The sequence below is a fragment of the Hyaena hyaena genome, unplaced genomic scaffold (assembly GCF_003009895.1).
Source record: "Hyaena hyaena isolate Hyena2069 unplaced genomic scaffold, ASM300989v1 scaffold_332, whole genome shotgun sequence".
NCBI lineage: Eukaryota > Metazoa > Chordata > Mammalia > Carnivora > Hyaenidae > Hyaena > Hyaena hyaena.
The window spans coordinates 1,605,522-1,620,668 of record NW_024080964.1 but is presented as its reverse complement, the minus strand read 5'-3'; the positions used below and the strand labels follow the sequence as shown (position 1 = coordinate 1,620,668).

The 15,147-nt window shown below is 40.1% G+C and overlaps 2 protein-coding genes across 4 annotated transcripts in view; one reads left to right on the top strand and one right to left on the bottom strand.

The window, feature by feature from the left end:
- The window catches only part of ASB3 (ankyrin repeat and SOCS box containing 3), a 115,405-nt gene extending 109,436 nt beyond the window's left edge, over positions 1 to 5,969 (bottom strand). Inside the window, exon 1 of one of the 2 annotated variants that reach the window (XM_039249194.1) lies at positions 5,848 to 5,969. The gene's annotated coding sequence lies outside the window, so the exon portion shown is untranslated. The remainder of the gene's footprint in view (positions 1 to 5,847) is intronic. The other variant, XM_039249191.1, reaches the window with a different exon arrangement.
- Positions 5,970 to 6,108: 139 nt separating this feature from the next.
- The window catches only part of ERLEC1 (endoplasmic reticulum lectin 1), a 31,380-nt gene continuing 22,341 nt past the window's right edge, over positions 6,109 to 15,147 (top strand). The window contains exons 1-5 of one of the 2 annotated variants that reach the window (XM_039249196.1): positions 6,109 to 6,388; positions 12,311 to 12,415; positions 13,533 to 13,613; positions 14,202 to 14,279; positions 14,416 to 14,479. In XM_039249196.1, coding sequence (XP_039105127.1) covers positions 6,227 to 6,388; positions 12,311 to 12,415; positions 13,533 to 13,613; positions 14,202 to 14,279; positions 14,416 to 14,479 — 490 coding nt within the window. In that variant the 5' untranslated portion in view covers positions 6,109 to 6,226. The remainder of the gene's footprint in view (positions 6,389 to 12,310; positions 12,416 to 13,532; positions 13,614 to 14,201; positions 14,280 to 14,415; positions 14,480 to 15,147) is intronic. The other variant, XM_039249195.1, reaches the window with a different exon arrangement.

Genomic DNA, 15,147 nt, shown 5'->3' with positions numbered 1-15,147 from the left:
AAGTCTTCAATGCGGTTCAGTATTTAATTGTTGCAATGACCCTTTTCTTCCCTTTATTATCCTCATTTTTTTCCAGAGACAATCTCAGCCAGACCCATGGCTTTAACCTCCTTGTTAACTGTTAACATAACCTCTACATGCTAATAACAATGAAATTTCTAACTCCAGCCCTGACCTCCCCACTAAGCTTCAGACTTACTTAACCAACCTGTTAGCTCCACTTGGATGTCAACATCTATAACTTAACATGTCCAAAACAGGGGTGCCTGGGTGGCTTAGTTGGTTAAGCGTCCGACTTTCGCTTAGGTCATGATCTCACGGTTCGTGGGTTCGAGCCCCGCACCAGGCTCTGTGCTGACTGCCAGCTCAGAGCCTGGAGCTTGTTTCAGTCTGTGACTCCCTCTCTCTCTGACCCTCCCCTGCTCACGCTGTCTCTCTCTCTGTCTCCTATAAATAAATAAACATTAAAAAAAAAAAAAGTCCAAAACAGAATTCTGGATCCATAAATTATTGTCATTAAATACATATTCAGTAAAATGTTAACAACTGGGAAATTTGGGTTTGATTCTTGTGACTTTTCTGTAAATTTGAAATTACTTCAAAAAAAAAAAAAAATAGAGGTGCCTGGGTAGCTCAGTCGGTTAAGTGTCTGACTTCGGCTCAGGTCATGATCTCAAAGTTCGTGGGTTCAAGCCCCACGTCGGGCTCTATGCTGACTGCCAGCTCAGAGCCTGGAGCCTGTTTCAGATTCTGTGTGTGTCTCTCTCTCTGTCTCTGACCCTCCCCTGCTCATGCTCTCTCTCTCTCAGAAATAAATAAAACATTAAAAAAATTTTTAAATAAATAAATAAAAATAAAAATAAACACACATGGTTCCCATCAGTCCACATTCTATTCTTCCCTCTTTCCATAAACTGTACCACCAGTTCCTCATAAAAAATATCATTATTTCACCTTTCTAAGAACATGTCACATCTAACCTACCAGCAAGTTAAAGATGCTCTACTGAAAAATGTATTCCACATTCAGCCACTTTTCCCCATTCATTCTCTACTGCTACCAGCTTCCTAAATGGTCTCCCTGTTGCCATATTTGCCCCGTATAAAACAACTTACTACAAACCACGGACCTTAAAACAACAGAAATGTACTGTTTCATATTCTGGGGGTTAAGTCTGAAATCAAGGTGTCCATAGGACAATGCTCTCTCTGAAAGCCCTTGGGGAGGATCCTTCCTCCCCTCTTCCTAACTTCTGGTGGTTGCAGGCAAATGTGGGTGTTCCTGAGCTTGGAGATGTATACTCCACTCTCCCTCCATCTTCACAGAGTATTAGTATTCTCTCTGTATGTCTTGCCTGTGTCCAAATTTCCCTCTTATTATAAAGAGGGTAGTCAGTAGATTAGGACCCACCCTAATTCAATCTGACCTCATCTTAACTTGATTATATCTGCAAAGGCCCTATTTCCAAATAAATCCACACTTACAAGGTTCCAAGAGTTAGAACTCGAGCATATCTTTTTGAGGAACATACTTCAGCCCGTAACATCCCCTAGAATCAATTTTCCACACAGTGGCCATAATGATCTTCACAAATGGGCATCAGGCCCTGTCACTCTCCTGCTTACAGGTCCATGTCCAGCTGGCCTCTTCCTGACTCTCAATCATCGCCTACCATGTCCCTCTTATACTCTACCCACACTGGCCTTCCTTCTATCCCTCCAACACACCATATTCATCCCTGCCTCAGGGCCTCTCCCTGGAAACTTTTGTGTGGCTTCTTCCTCACCATTTCAAGTTACACAAATGTTACTTCCTGGCAGTTTACTCTGACCATCTACCTAAGCAGCACACCCAACACGTATTCTCTTTCACATAACCCTAGTTTCTAAGCAACATTTACCAGTACTAGGTGATGAGGGAGCATGAGGCAAGATGAGGGAAACTAAGGCAAAGGAAAAAGTAAATTCCCTTACTGCCTAAAGCCCACTGACAAGTCCTCAAAACAGGCAGAGTGACCTCCCTCTAGAAGCTCAGGTGCCTTGATGATGACACTTTGCTAGGGGCAAAAGGGAATCTTGGCTTAACATTATTCTGACCCCCTAGAATCCCATAAGTTTACTTCAACGTATGAAAATTCCTTTGTAAACTTCCTTGATCTCAACTCCCCCAAGATACATGCTGGCAAACATACTCCAAGCTTACGGCCCCCTGATACACATCTGAAAGGTCTCATGACTGAGATTTTACTAAATGCTATGAAATGGTGTTTTCCTAATAACACCTACCCCTCAAGGTCCTGGAAACCTTGCTTCCAAAACACCTTAAACACTTAGTCTACTCTCCCAATCTGAGAGTATATAATCACTTTTCTGGGGCATCTGGGTGGCTGGGTTGGTTGGGTGACCGAGTTCAGCTCAGGTCATGAACTCAAAGTGTGTGGGTTCCAGCCCTGTGGCAAGCTATGTGCTGAAGCTTGGAGCCTGCTTCGGATTCTGTGTCTCCCTCCCTCTCTGTCCCTCCACTACTCACACTCTCTCTCTCTCAAAAATAAATAAACTTAAAAAAAAAATTTTTTTTTAAATCAGTTACCTGTCACAACTCCAGGGCAGCTCTTTCTGCTGACGGTTCTGGTCCCCAAGCTTTAATAAAATCACCTTTTTTGTACCAAAGACATCTTCAAGAATTCTTTCTTGGCTGTAGGCTCTGAACTCCCCACCATCACCTCAAAACTCCAGCACCAAAGAGTTTATTTATGTATTATTTATTTAAATACCCCCTTACTTGAACATAAGCTCTATTGAGCCAAATTCCATTATTATAGCCCCAGAGACTAAACCAGAGCCTTACAAGTATTTTTCATCTTTATTTAGTTAAATATGTCTTTTTCTTTTCTTTTCTTTTCTTTTCTTTTTTCTTTTTTAATGTTTTATTTATTCTAGGAGAGAGAGAGAGACAGCGTGAGGAGGGGAGGGTCAGAGAGAAAGGGAGTGACAGACTCCGAAACAGGCTCCAGGCTCTGAGCTGGCGGTCAGCACAGAGCCCGACGCGGGGCTCGAACTCACGAACCGTGAGATCATGACCTAAGCGAAAGTCAGACGCTTAACTGACTAAGCCACCCAGGCGCCCCTTTTCTTTTCTTTTTATTAAGACTTTATTTTAAGTAGTCTCTACAGCCCAAGCGGGGCTCAAACTCACAACTCTGAGATCAAGAGTCACATGTTCTACCAACGGAGCCAGCCAGGTGCCCGTGTTTTGTTTTATGTTTATTAATTTCTTGAGAGACAGAATGAGAGCAGCGGAGGGGCAGAAAGAGAGGGGGACACAGAATCCAAAGCAGGTTCCAGGCTCTAAGCTGTCAGTACAGAGCCTGATATGGGGCTCAAACTCATGAACTGTGAGATCATGACCTGAGCTAAAGTCAGATGCTTAACTCAGGTGCCCTGGCCTGTCTTTTTCTTTCATGACAGAAGGACTTCCTATTTTACTCACAAGGATTATCTAATTATTCCCCTAAATTTTCTTACATTGTTTTTTCTTTTTTGTGTGTGATTCATTTAAATCTTTAATCCATCTGGAATTAATCTTTATATACTTGAGAAATAGGAATCACATTGGGTGACTCCAATGCAAAAACTCTCCAAAAATTCTGACCTACTGGATAAAACTCAAACACTTCTGCAGAACATATTGATGAGGTTATGGGGTGATGGGGGCTCAGAGCTGACAGCCAAGAAAGAATTCTTGGAATATGTCTTTGGTGCAAAAGGTGATTTTATTAAAGCACAGGGACAGGACGCAGAAAGAGCTGCAGTGGGGCTGTGAATGACTGGTTATCTACCAAGGACTTGGGCGAAGTATAGTCAAAAGGGAAGTTCCCAAAGAGACTTTCATATGCTAAAGACTCATAGATTACTGGAGGCCTAGCTATTTTCAAACTAAGGTTGCTTTTCTCTCCAGCAAAGCATTAACATTAAGAGAGTGGGGAGTTCTCTTTAGGCCATGGACAGGATGGCCTTTTCCTTACAAACTGGTAGGGACTTTTATCAGTATAACCATTTGTTATTTGAGCTTTCCTGCTTTCCTGTTTTTGAGTAGCTGGGAGTTCCAAGAAATATCATACCTATCCCACCTGGGGGGAAGGGGTGTCCTAGTTTGTACATGGCCCTCAGCCTGCCTTATGTTCCTTCATGAATGGAACGGATGGCCTCTGTTCCTCGGCAGTAGCAATCTTCTACTCATGAATCCATCTTATCCTGCCCTTGGACTACACTAAAAAGTCCTAATGGATGATCAAGAAGAATTGTGCTTGAAATGCAATTCCCCATCTGCCTGCTGAATTCCTATACATCCTTAAAGCTCCAGTTCCACTGTCACCTCTCCTAGATAGTCTTTCCTGTCCAAACCCAGGGTTCCTCACTTCCTACTTCATATCTCTCCTTTTACATCTCTACTACTGTATAACATACAGTACCTGCTTCAAAGTATATGTAAAGTACTTACACTAGTGCCTACCACAAAATAAATAAGTAAATGTTAACTGCTATTTTATTATCACAACAGGTTGCAATTATTTGTGTCATCTCTCTTGCTAGACCATATGGGACAGAAGACAGAGACCAACTTATTTCCTATTACTTTACCAAACCCACTCTTCTGGTACATATTAAGCACTAATAAATAATAAACAAATGAATAAACAAGACCCCCATTCTGGAGCAACATAATTTTCTTTGATACTGTGCATTCCTTATGTTTTAAAAGAAAAAGAAAATTTTTCAGATGAAAAATAGACAGCCATTCCTGCTTTTTTTTTTTTTTTAATTTGGTTCAAATGTGAGGAGTTAGGGGAGTCTAGCTTTACCCACCTCCAGAAAAACAATTCTAGGTGCTCTATAGCTTACCACTGTATAACCTAGTATATCGGAAATGAAAACAATGGCATGGGGAGGGGAATTTAAAATTTTTTTGTTTTACTCTGAATGCAATCAGACGTGTCTCAACCTCATATGAGTTCATAACCTCCCATTCTCTTGGCCCTGAACTTCTCATAAGGAAACTTATCAACGCAGCGCCTGGGGGGCTCAGTCCGTTAAGCGGCAGACTTTGGCTCAGGTCAAGATCTAGGGGTTCCTGAGTTCAAGCCCGACATGTGGCTCTGTGCTAACACCTCAGAGCCTGGAGCCTTTGCAAATTCTGTGTCTCTCTCTCTGCCCCTCCTCCACTCACGCTGTCTTTCCCTCTTTCAAAAATAAATATTTAAAAAACAAATAAGATTTACCCCTAGGGAAAAAAAAAAAAAAAGGAAACATCAGTTTCCATGATGAAACAACAACCCAATACGTCAACCCTAGGATGAAGAAGCCCCATTGGTGAAAATGCAGGGGTGTGATGTCTAGCCGCCCTCTCCACAAGGAGTTTGCGTCCATACCACCCTCGGAGAATCACGGCATTCTTATTGTGGGGGAAGACAGGATTCCTCAGTTCCGGTATCCTCCAACCTAGGGCTGCAGAGACTGAGCAAACCGCCCTGAGTTAGTCAGTAGCTGTAAGGGACTGAGATGACCAGAGCCCAGAGTAGAAGAGGAGGAGAGAAGCTTCAAGCGGGAAAGATGAAACGTACAGTTGCTATGTGCGGAGAAAAGGAGAAAGGAAAACAGCTGTAGTATAGATTGGTCAGAAACACCACCACTTCTCACTTCTCATCGCCAACTCGAATTTTGGCATCCAAATTCTACACCCGCCGCGCTCACTCTCCTCTTCCCGCTCCAGTGCGGGCCAAGCCGCCGCCCACCCGCTAGAGAACCGCGCCGGTGGCAGGAGGGAGGGGCTGGAGCCTCCCGGACTCACCGGCTCTCTGTGCCGTCACTTCTGCGCGGGAAGGCCCGGTCCCAGGCAGGGTCTTAAGAAGTCCGTTTCCCAGAGGCCACTATGTTCGATTTCTCCTCTTCCGCCAACCACGAGAACGCCAACCGGCGTCCGGGCTTCCGTAGGCGGACGGCTCGGCGGCCCCGGATGTTGATATGCCGCCTGCCCCGGAAACGGTGGCGGAAGGCCCAAGGGGGGCGGAGGTGGCGTTGCCCTGATCTCCGGAAGGAGACGTGGCGGCGGTTGGGCCCCCGGCTGCCTGGGTGTTTAGTAGTCCCGCCGCCTCCTCCTCCTCCTCCCCCTCCTCTCCTCTGTGGGCAGAGGAGGTTGTGGCGGCGGCTGGAGAAATCGGCAGCGGAGGATGGAGGAAGGAGGCGGCGGCGCGCGTAGTCTGGTCCCAGGCGGGCCGGTGTTACTGGTCCTCTGCGGCCTCTTAGAGGCGTCCGGCGGCGGCCGCGCGCTCCCCCAGCTCAGCGATGACATCCCTTTCCGAGTCAACTGGCCCGGCACCGAGTTCTCTCTGGTCAGTGCCCTCGCGAATCCCTCCTAGCACTAGAGTTTGGCCCCTTCCCTCGTTACCTGCGCGTTGCTCTCCCAGAACCACCTCTCTAGGCGCCAGCCTCCTTCCCTAACCCAAAGGTTTATTTACCTCTCATTCATTCATACGGCAGGTGTTTAGAGAACACATTATGTGGTTATGCCCTCCATACTAAGCTTTGACGATCCAGAGGTTACCTGCTCTCCTTCCTTTAAATGTCTCCCTAAACCATGCTTACCAACATTCTCACCCCGTGGAAGCAGCTTTCTTAGAAAGTCAGGCGCTTACATTGAATCCTCTCCTTAGAAAGTCTGCCGCAGTACCTCCTCCACCAGCCGCCTTCTCTCCCTCAGTATTACATAGCACCGGATCGACACAACCGGTTGTACTGCAGAGGAGTTCCCACTCGTATTCGGTGTATCTATCCTGTATACACACACGTGCATATGTGTATAGGCACAGCTCTTTCTTCTTCAGAGTTGTTTCTGAGAGGACTATTTATTTGGCCTGTTAACGACGTTCTATTCAAAATATCCTTTACGTTTGCTGTATTACGACTGTTATTTAAAACCCCAGAACATAAGATTTTGTGATCAGCTTTCCTAGAGTGATGAACATATTTATCACTTCGTAGTTAAACTTTGCAGTCCTCCTGTCTTTGGGGAGTACTCTGCTGAAAAGTCTTCCTGTTTCCAATAATATTACTTCCAGTAATTACTTCCAATTATTCTTCCAATAATTACTTCCAATTACTTCCAGTATTCCAATAATATTACTTCCAATAAAAATTGCACACTAAAGATAGTTAACCGTCTAGTAATTATTTATTTCAAATTGAAGTCTTGGAAAATACAAAAGCTTCTTTTTTTTTTTTAAATTCTTACCCCAGTTACCTGCAGTCGTTCCATTTGGGGTGACTGTTTTGTTCTATTGCCATATTGTTCTATTACTACTTCACTGAAACAAGAATAAGCATGATTTTAAAGCAAGATTTACCAGGATAACAGACGTCATGTTTACCACAACAGATTTCTTCTTGCAGGTGTTAGTTTTTGCGAATACTTCACACTTTGTTTCTCCATCCCTCTGTTTTCAGTTCTCCCGTTCTGGTAGTTCAGAGATTCTGAAATTTATCTAGGAAAATATTTCTCTGGGAAGCCAGGTTTATATTTGCACTGTATTATAAGTGAGACATAACTTTAACAGCCTTGAGGTGAACATGATTTATTTAGTGCATTCTCTGTTATTGTTTCAAAAGAGCACACAAAATGAACATGGCAGGTGTTAAAAAATATGGTTATTAAAGTATTTTACTCATGGGGCGCCTGGGTGGCTCAGTCGGCTGGGTTTCTGGCTTTGGCTCAGGTCATGATATCGCAGTTCGTGGGTTCAAGCCCCGCGTCGGCCTCTGTGCTGACAGCTAGCTCAGAGCCTGGAATCTGCTTCTGATTCTGTGTCTTCCTCTCTCTGACCCTCCCCTGCTCATGCTGCCTCTCTCTCTCAGAAATAAATAAAACATTTAAAAAAGTTTTTTAAAGTATTTTACTCTTGAACCTGTGGGTTTTCTTTTTTTTTAATTAAAAAATGCAGCCTTCAAAACTTACTGACCTGTAAGTGGATGACTAAAACCAGCCCTTTGCGAGGTTACTATGAAATTTTCATTTCATTTGCTTGCAGTGTTGTGTGCTGGCTAAAAAGAGGTTATGGAAGATCTGTCTTAAAGATATCCTGTACCAACCAGTCGCATGTCTGTCAATTTTATTTTGAAATTTAATTTTCAATTCTTTTTGACGGTGCAACATAATCTAAGATGGGTGTATCTGAAGAATTTTTTTTGTTATTTTGAGAAAAGTCTAGAGACATTTTTCTGTGAGTAAGCAAAAGATCTGTGAGTTTCATGCAAAAAATAAACTCTGGGAGTCATTATCATTGGCCTGTGGGTTTTGGTTTAGTACTTTTATAATCTTAAGGCTTCTCTTCCTACTTTATGTAACTGAAACTACAGCCCTCCTCACCTGGCACTGTCATTTTCTTTTATGGGCCAGTTGGTTGGACATATGTCACTAAGCAGCTGTATGAACAAGGAAAAGGGCCTTTATTTCTACATTCCGAAACTGAAAGAGACTGGATTAGAAGATGTGAATTTTTTTAGCTTTAAAATTCTTCTGTACTTTAAATCATCTCCCCATTCAGGTATATCAAAACAATACATAATCTTTACAATCTCACTTTTACATTTACTTTGAATCGTTATTAAGCACCAAAAAGGTATACATCTTTTAATGTTTATGTTCATTAATTCATGGCTATGATATTCTTTGTTTACTGGTTTTTACCTTTCAGTTTTTTTGTGTGTGTATGTATTTTTCTTCTGAAATTCCTCCCATCTTTGTGCTCAACTATTTATTACTTCACAGAGTTCATAGACTTCACCAAAGTAAAACCACAAAATAAGTCTAATTTTCTCTTCTTTTGTTAACATAGAAATGTATTCCCCCTGAAAAACTTTCCCCAGACACTATGCTTGGGAAGAATGGTGACCAAGTCCATTCAGGCATGCTATATATGTTGGCAAGTTGTGCCACTGAGTCCATTTTACGGCTTCTATCAGGATACTCTTGTCTCTTATCCTCTATCTTAATTTCTCCAGACCCTTGGTAAACATTCAGCATTTCTTCCCTGCCAACATATTTTAAAAGTTCCTTAACCTTAAAGTACCATACCCTTTTGGATTAGTTTCATTATATTAAAATCTAATTTTTATCAGATCACTAATAGGACCTCTTCTACTGAAACTACTTTGAGGTATTAAGTTATATACAACAGCATTTTGACACTACATACATTCAGAAGTATTATGCTTCATTTTCTTAACTATTTTACTAAATCAAAAAGAAACATTTTTGGTAGATCAAAAAGCTTTTTTAAGTTAGAAAATCAGAAAGGGCTAACTTTTCCCCTGTAATTTCTGTTTTGAAAAAGTAAAGTTTGTTAAAATTTTTTACTTGGTGATCCCAATAAGTGACTCACTATTTCAGCAGTTTTCAGATAGAAGAATTGCTACTTGGTCTGTTTTATTGAAGAGGAAAGCAGCTCTTCCAAAACCAATGAAAGAGAAATCTGCATCTTCAAACAAGTGATGGCTTTTATTTCTTGTTACCCCTTATGTAGACCCTAAAAACAATAGACCAGAACATAGCTGGGGTGAAAGGTTGCAAAAGCACCTGGCTCTGGGGTTTCCAAACAGACCAGGTTCAGCTCTCACCAGTAACAAAATCCAAAGGCAGAGAAATGAGTGGTGGTAAAACAAGGTGGAATTCATTTCAGTGAGGCCAACACCTGGAATCCCAAAGACTGTCTCCAAAGTGCCAAAAATACTTTCAGGTTTATATATGGGAAATATGGGGCAAAGGTGGTTGGGTATGTGCCAGTAAACATTGGAAGTCAAATGGATCATTGTCTTTGAGTCAATCACGGGCTGGGTCTTGCTGGCCCAGGGCAGTCCTCAATGTTTGAGGGTTTTGGTTCCAGGGGATGCTTTGCCAAGAGACAAGCTGGAAAGAAGAACCCACCTAAAAGTTTGAGATCAAAAACAGAGGTAGCTTAAGTCCTTTCAAGAGGAATGAATTCCTTTATCATATAAACATAAAGCCCCAAGAGTGGTTTTTATTACAAAGAAAGGATTGTCTTCCTTCCTTTGCTGTGATTCCAAACAAGCAGTTGTTTTTACATTGTTAGTGTCAGTATTGTGGTGAACATTTTAGTAAACAAGTCAATATTGCTGTCAAATTCAACTCTGAACATCAGAGTTGCAGGTATTTCACAAATAGAAGTAAATACAGTTAATACAGAAGTAAATACAGAAGCTACTGGTGTTGCAGGATCGTTTACCTCAATACCTGGGATTCATTGTCTCACCGCTTCAAAGAATGAAGAGGTGGACACACAATGAGCAGCAGGCAAAAGTTTATTATAGACTCTAGATTAGAAAGTAAAAATAGTATAAAAGCTCTCTTTACAGAGGGGGAGCATTCAAAGGTGAATATCCATGCAATAGTGGTTTCACACTGTTTGATAAGGTTCTGGTCATCACCCCCTACCCTTCCGCCTAGTTCCTTCTCATTGGCTTGGGTTGCCCATTCCTGATTGGCTCATTTCCACTGTATGAGGAGTGGTCTATGGCCATATCATTGTGGGTTATACATTGATGGTCTTGTACTTATTTCTACTTAGGTCTTTTGTCAAATTCCTGAGGGAAGCCCGAGGGGGAGTAGGTGGCTGTCTGTTGCATTCTTAAGAGGAACCTTATGCCTGAGGGGATTTGCTCTGGTCACACCCTCCCAGCATTGTTCCAAAATTCTTTTCCCCACCCAGGAACCTCAAGTCCTATCCTTTCCCTCTCTGCCTATTTTATCCTATCTTTGTATTATACTGGTTGCCTCACTACAGTAAAGGGAATGATTTGGCAAGACTTCAGGCTAGCCATTGCTAAGCAAATGTGAATCATGCTTTGAACAAGTCTTTGTCATATATTCTGCGTATATCTGAAAAACATCAAAAGGCATTATAAATGTTGTATCTTATAGCAATTGGTTGGTGCAACTGAATAAATGTTTCTAAGGATCACTTTATCATAAACTTGGCTTTGCAACTCTCACTTTCAAACCTGTTTCCCCTCTTCAAATACGATGGTCTTTTAAACAAGGATCCTTTGTTATAATACAGGATCCTATATAGTAATCTAAAAACAGGTTAACAAAAGCTGATTCAAACATGTTAAGGGGCGCCTGGGTGTCTCAGTCAGGTTAACCATCTGACTATTGGTTTTGGCTCAGGGCATGATCTCATGGTTCCTGAGTTTGCACCCTGCATTAGGCACTGTGCTCATGCACAGAGCCTAGTTGGGATCCTCTCTCTGCCCCTCCCCTGCTCACACTCTATCTCTCTCTCAAGATAAATAAATGAACACCCCCCCCCGCCCAAAAAGCCCCAAACTGCTACATGGCCCTTTACAGAAAGTGTTTGCTGACCCAAGATTCGTACTAAAAAAAAGTTGAGTAAACACAGAGGATTCCTAGTGATTTTTCTTTTAAAAGTATTTTCTCCTGGAGCTTCTGGATGGCAGTCAGTTAAGCATATGATGTGGACTCAGGTCACGATCTCACAGTTTGTGAGTTCGAGCTTTGTGCCAGGCTGTTCTTATCCAAATATGAAAAGTAATGCCCTATATTATGTTCAACTGTCCCATCCAACGGAATTGAGAGTACATTTGTAAAGTGCTGTAGATTCTCACATATAGATGGTAATTGTTAATAAAAGTAAGTATTTAGCAGTGCTGTATCTGAATATTAATTGCTTCTTATTGCTTTTTAATTCATATTTTAACATAAGTCTGTTGCATTACCAGTTTTTTGTTTATACTTCAAATTTCATTTGTGTTTTTTTTTTTTATATTGTAACACTTGGATAAAGTCTGTCATCCTCATTTTGTCCTTAAATGAGATGTAGAATATTTTCCCTGCCTTTGGAAATACATTTGAAAATCTTCCATTGACATGATGAATTACTTTGACCTAAGATTGTAAATTACTGGGACATCTGGGTGGCTCAGTCAGTTAATTATCCAGCTCTTGATTTCGGCTCTGATCATGATCTGGCAGTTCATTGGATTGAGCCCCACATCAGGCTCTTGCGCTGCCAGCACAGGGCCAGCTTGGGATTCTCTGTCTCTGTCTCTGTCTCTCTCTCTCTCTCTGTCTCTCTCTCTCTCTGACCCTCCCCCTTGCGTACTCCCTCTCTTTCGCTCTCTCTCAAAATAAATAAATTTTAAAAACTAAGACTATAAATTATTCAATGTAATACAATTTAACCAGAGAAAATAATGTGTATTTTTTGTTCTGTTTCTAGCCTACAACCGGAGTTTTGTATAAGGAGGATAATTATGTCATCATGACAACTACACATAAAGAAAAATACAAATGCATTCTGCCCCTTGTGACAAGTGGAGATGAGGTAACTTTTTATAAATATATTGATAATGCTTGTCACCAAAGATATTATTTAAAACACTGCAAACACATACTTTAAAACTGAATGACAGGTTTCTCAATAATCCTGTTTAGCATAGAAGTAGTAATCACTTTTATTATTCTTGAATTCTTGGAAAAAGTAGCAATCAATTATTAATATTTTGAATGAAAATCTAATTCCACGCTTGCTTTCTTTTATAGAAATGAGGGTTTTGAAACGGCATAGTTTTTAAATGTATATGTGATATTTTTTATAACAAATTTCTAATAAATAAATCTGTAGGTACCCGTGATTTTTCCCTACCTTAGCTCATGCCTGTTTCTTCCTCCTGAAATGCCCTAACTACCTCTTATCCATCCTTCAAGGCAATGACTTCTTTCAAGATGAAACAGGAGAGTCAGCATGGTAAAATGAAAAGGACACCAGCCTAGGAGCCAGGAGGCTGAGGTATAGGCTATGGTTAGCTGTGGAACCTTAAACAAATTTGAAACTCAGTTCTTCCACTCAGTAAATTTATTGAGCTAATTACATAATATTTTCACAGTCTGTAAAATAGAAACGTTACAAACTCAGTGAGTGCTTTCTTAGGTTTTGTTCAGATTTGCAAACTGTGAACGAACAGCTCTGTTTCATTTAGGTTTTAAACCTTAAGACATATATACACATGTGCACAATCATAACACATATGCCTAAGGCATTCAAGTCTGAAACGTAAAAATATATAGGAAACTGGGATGTACTTTAAAACTTTCCCATACATTCTCCAAGATTCAATTATTCTGAGGCATTCATAGGTAGAATCTGTTCAGATGCAAGTATTTAAAACTTCTGACATAAGTTTATAAGAATTGTTCAGGAAACTGATACTCAAAAACCTTTTTTTAAGAGAAGAATGGAAGATTATTCTATGGCTCCATATTTTATACATCAATTCTTTTGAAAGAAGTGGCAAACCATAGGATCTTATTAAAAGTTTTTACTTTTTTTTCCTTTTTTATTCCCAAGCATTTGTGATTTGAACAATGAATTCATACCCAGACAACAGAGTTGGGTGAAGTTCTAGAATAATTGTAAGTATTAAACCCTAGTTCTTTCATAGGAAGAAGAAAAGGATTATAAAGGCCCTAATCCAAGAGAGCTATTGGAGCCACTATTTAAACAAAGCAGTTGTTCCTACAGAGTACGTATTTTATGTTCATTTAATAATAGTAGAAAATAAATTTCCAATAGCCAATAGACCCTTAAAAATAATTCTACACTTCTTTTTACTTTATTATGTTGTATCAAATTTTAAGTTAGTTGTAAATCAAAGCTATTGCTTAATAGTGTTTTGTTTATTTAAATTCCTGGATAGTAGATGCAGCAAACACGCATTAAAACCGATTTCAAATAATATCACTTACCAAATGATAAGGTTTGAATGTTTTTTAGTTCAAAGGAAAGTTTCCTTATATACAATTTTAATTTTAAAAATGCTAATTGTTATTTTGTCAACTATGTCAAAAATAGTCCCCAAGACTAATGTTATCATAGATTCTAGGTGTATTCTAGACCTGTTTTCTTCACAGAGTTTTCACATGCAGCTAATTAGTGAAAACAATGAACAGGCTTCAGAAACTTCATATTTTTCTGAAGCATGATAATGTTTCATCTAATACAAGCTTACTCTAAGTCTTGAGGAAAATCTACTCAACTACATAAAATATCAGAAAGTAATTCAGTTTACGTAGGTGACTTTTGTATGTGTAAATACATCCATTTTTCTTAGATTGAGTCTTACTGGACTTATGAAGTATGTCACGGAAAACACATTCGACAATACCATGAAGAAAAAGAAAGTGGTCAGGTACGGTTTTTTTTTCCCCCAAAACATCAAGTATGAAATATTATAAGAATGTTAATAATGACATTGATGATTTTCAAGTTAAATTCATGGGATTCGCAAAATACTTACTGTATTTTTATTTTATTTCCAAATACAGAAAGTAAATATTCATGAGTACTACCTTGGGAATATGCTGGCTAAGAACCTTCTCTCTGAAAAAGGTTCGTTTCTACAGAGTGATATGATAGTAATGCTGGAATTCGGTTGAAAGCATATGCTCAAATTGGAATTTAAAAGATCTTGTTGGAGACTGGATGAATTTTAAAGCACTAAAATAAATTTCTGAACAGTTTCTTAGAAAACATTTTCAGAGATCTTTTCATTATTTTCTACCTCAACAAACAGTATCCTTTTTGCTACCTTTTAATTCTTTTAAATCTCTTCAGATAACATACGTTAATGTTATATTAATATGGTGTTAATGTTAGTCTTTTTCTTGGCTTAACATAGCTGTTATGTATGAAAATAGAAATGTAGGGGCGCCTGGGTGGCTTAGTCAGATGAGCGTCCGACTTTCGCTTAGGTCATGATCTCACGGTTCATGGGTTCGAGCCCCACGTCGGGCTCTGTGCTGACTGCCAGCTCAGAGCCTGGAGCCTATTTCAGAGTCTGTATCTCCCTCTTTCTCTGACCCTCCCCTGCTCACGCTGTCTCTCTCTCTCTCTCCTAGAAATAAATAAAAATATTGAAAAAAAGAAAAAAAGGAAATAGAAATGTAGATGTATCCCTACAATTGTGAAATAAAATAAAAGTTGTAAGATAAAAATTATATGTATGTTTGGTATCTTCTTTAGAAAGAAATTTAAAATTAAAGGGTTGGTTGAAAACT